Below are 3653 nucleotides of genomic sequence, written 5' to 3' on the forward strand. Positions count from 1 at the left end.
AGCCCGGTGCACTAAGCTCCCGCTATGCGCGGTGTCCGGGGAAGGCCGGATCACAAGGGTCTATTGTACGTACCCTTATCCTGCATTTCTGCAAGTGGCTGTTTTCACGGCTCGAGCCCGTGACCTCTTGGTCACATAGCAGCAACTTTACCAGTTACATCAAGGCTTTCGTTTATCTGGCAATGAAATGTATAAAAGAGAGTTGAAAGCAATTTAACTACTTCGAGTTTAGCAGGAATCCCAAAGACAGTAACTTTATTCATAATCAAAGAGCAATCTCAGGCAAGGATGATACATTACACTTAACATAAATCTTAAAGAATGATGATAACTAAATACAACCATGTTTGTTTAACAAGTCAAAGAATGACCAGAAAAACAAATGACTCGCTTATACAATTGGAAGAATGAAACAAACCAAGAATCATATAATCACACTCTGGTATCCTAATAAAAATAAATAAAAAGGAAATAATCTAGCATTTAGGTAGATCTGGTGGTGGAGGAGGTAGCCTAGTTGATGGTGTTGGCCCATTTTCAACAACAAAAGATGTAGCTAATCCCCAAGGCAAGTGAACATCCAAATGACAATGCATCAACCATACACCTACAATTTCCAAATTAACAATTAAAACAATCAATCATCACCTAAAAAATCAACAAGATAGTCAATATGATCCTATAAGTGGGGTCTACCTGGTGTCGGTAGAGATGATATTTCTGATAGACCATCGATTCAAGAATATAATTTCAATATCAAGTTAATGAATGCATTATATATGTACCTGGATTATTAGCTCGGAATCTAATGACAGCCCATCCTCCGACTGGAACACCAATTGTGTTACGTTCTTGAGGATTGAAAAGGTTAAATTTTTTCCGATCAACTGCGGGATTATAATTTCCAAATCCTTGAGCCAAGACATAGAAGTTAAATCCATGCAGATGAATAGGATGATTTTCTATCCCAATCAAAGCAGTATTTTGGAACACAATCTCAACTGTGGCATTGAACTTAACTTTCTTCACTTTAGTAGACTTTGTAGTCATTATAATAGCAGGATTCATGCTATTATTAGAATTTGTGTAGTCAAATTTCAGTGGTGGTTGGTTAGGGAAATCAGTAGTGTAAACTCCATTCACGTTGTGGAAAAATGCCTCCAACATTGAAATCTTGTCAGGCAATTGGAAAGATGCATTGTTCATACTAGCAGCAAATCTTTGTCCATTTGGGCCTCCACATGTTGCATTTCCTGGTCTATTACAAGCAGTTAGGCCCAGCCCAATAGTAATAAACATGTGCTCATCCACTTTACGAGGTGGAGGGATCCAAAATGGCCCAGTTACAAGCCCAGTTATATTGGTGAAGAATTTATGGGCTGTTGGCGTGTCATTAAAGGCTGGTAAAATTGGCATTATTGGATTTGATGTTTGTGCACCTTCATATATTATAATTCCTCTTGTGGTTGTGTTGTCAAATGGTACCCCGGCTGCACTAGCGTAGGGGTTAGCCGCCATGTAGTACGACGCCGGCGCTTGATCGGCCGTCAAGAGGACGTCGGTCGTCTGACCTGGTCCGGTGACGACTACGTCCGTAATGTAAGGATCAGTATAAGCAGCATCAACCGCGACAACTTTCATTTTATGGTTTGCGATCTTAAAAAAGAGCTGGTTATTGAGTGCAGCATTGATGATACGAAGGAGATATGTTTTCCCTTGTTTCACTGTCAACTTGTATGTTTCTAATAAAAATAAAAAACGGAAAATCCAAGTTAGCAAGAAGAGAAAATAGAAAAAAATCACAAATTAATTAAGAAAATCTGATTAGTATGTAATTCTTACGATTAACAGAGCAAGGGTAAAGATCGCCTGGCCATCCATTAATGGTGTAAGCATCAGAGTTATTAGGTGCAGCACCACTGGCTAGTCCTTCATTCTCCACGTCCACAACATTGGCATTCCACCATTCTCCTGCATTAACAAATCAACATACTTCTTCATTTGCTAGTTTTATCTATAGGTAAATTTCACTCCATATATTTGTCAATTCTTGTAGCAGTACGTAGCTCAATACATTAGCAAAAATATCTCTATGAGTTACTACTTACTATTCCATCCGTCCCACTTTACGTGATGCGATTCAGAATGCAAAAGTCAATCATATCTAAATTTCGGTGAAAATTCATAATCTTTAAGTTTTTTTAAAAAAATAAATAAAATTCACATATTTAGAAACTACTTAAAAAGTACTATGAATCACAATAATTAACAATTTAAAATATTTAACCGATACAAAAATAAGTGGTCAAAGAAAAATTTCTTTGACACTCCAAATGGTAATTGCATCACATAAAGTGGAACAAAAGAATTACTAAGGACTCGTTTGTCCATAAAATTTTGTATGTTTTTGGAGATTTTTTGGAAATTAGTTTTTCAAAAAAAAAAAAGAATTTCGGAAAAACTATTTTTTCCCACTCACAAAACTACAATATCTTTTCAAAAAGTGAAATGCATGTTCAAATATAATTTCAAATTCCAAATATCATTTTTCAACTTTATTCCAAATGAAGTACTTTTAAACAAAAAGAAATTGTAAACTCATAGTTATAAATATTTCTAGTCTCATATTTCTATAAAATACTAAGAAATTGAAGAATTAATTTGAAGAAGGTGAAATTACCTAAGAGGATAGGGACTTCTCTGTAAGGTTTAGGGAAATGATAAGAGTTTCCTTTTTTGGGTCGAATAATGAGTGCACCATGAACCGTGGCTCTAAGCCATGAAACATGTGCATGCCACCAAAGAGTCCCTTCTTGACCCGTTACGTTAAACTTGTAGGTGTAGCTATGTCCGGGTCGGATCGGGCACTGGGTCGCAAATTCGGGTCCATCAGCCCACCCACTCAGTAGCTGAAAAACTCCATGCCTGCATTAATTAGTTTTTATTAATCACGTCATTCCATGAATATGAAATGAGATTATCTAAGTTCAACTCCCTTTGCTTTTACTATTTTTGTTAAACTCTTTTTCTTTAACTAATTGGAGGGTGATAGTGCTGATAGCGATAGTTTCCATAGATATATTAAATAAAGATCACTGACTATCTATATATTATACTACTATTATTGAATATTTGAATCGACTTTTTTATGTTAACGTAATAGCATTTTTGTGATTGTTTAGACACGAAAATCAACTACTTTACACGAGTGTAACATTATGAAACCAAAAAACAAAACAAAAAAGAAGTGGTTGGTTTTATTTGTTTGATTTCTTTCTCTCAATTTTTTTTTTTTAACAAACTACGTGTTTATTTTTTTTTCCTATTAAAATATTGAAGGACTTACCAATGAATAGTGAGATTATAAGGTGAAAGGTTGAAGACATGAACAACAAGGGTGTCCCCTTCGTTTACACGTATGGTTGGACCAGGAAGACTTCCATTTACAGCAGTGATCACTTGTCTGCGGCACAGTCTCGTTATAGTACGGTTTTGCACCTGTAAACAATCAATATCATAAAAAAAAAAAACTCAACAATTAATTAATTAGAAGTTCTATTAAAATGTAAATTCTCGTTTGTCCACTTTTCATAACTATTCAAATTAGACGAGGTGCAACAAGTAGAACAAATAGTTCCATGCATGTGTGTGTG

The 3653-nt window shown here is 35.3% G+C and overlaps 1 protein-coding gene across 1 annotated transcript; it reads right to left on the reverse strand.

Annotated features, from left to right (window-relative positions):
• Positions 1-227: 227 nt before the first annotated feature.
• Positions 228-3530, reverse strand: LOC109222464 (laccase-7-like; the record flags this gene model as incomplete). The annotated part of the gene is made up of 5 exons (XM_019386824.1): positions 228-607; positions 786-1742; positions 1843-1971; positions 2681-2925; positions 3347-3530. Coding segments are annotated over 5 exons (1646 nt in total), but the record flags the coding sequence as incomplete, so codon positions are not given.
• Between the last annotated feature and the right edge of the window lie 123 nt (positions 3531-3653).

This window comes from Nicotiana attenuata, unplaced genomic scaffold (assembly GCF_001879085.1).
Source record: "Nicotiana attenuata strain UT unplaced genomic scaffold, NIATTr2, whole genome shotgun sequence".
In the NCBI taxonomy this organism is placed as follows: Eukaryota; Viridiplantae; Streptophyta; class Magnoliopsida; order Solanales; family Solanaceae; genus Nicotiana; species Nicotiana attenuata.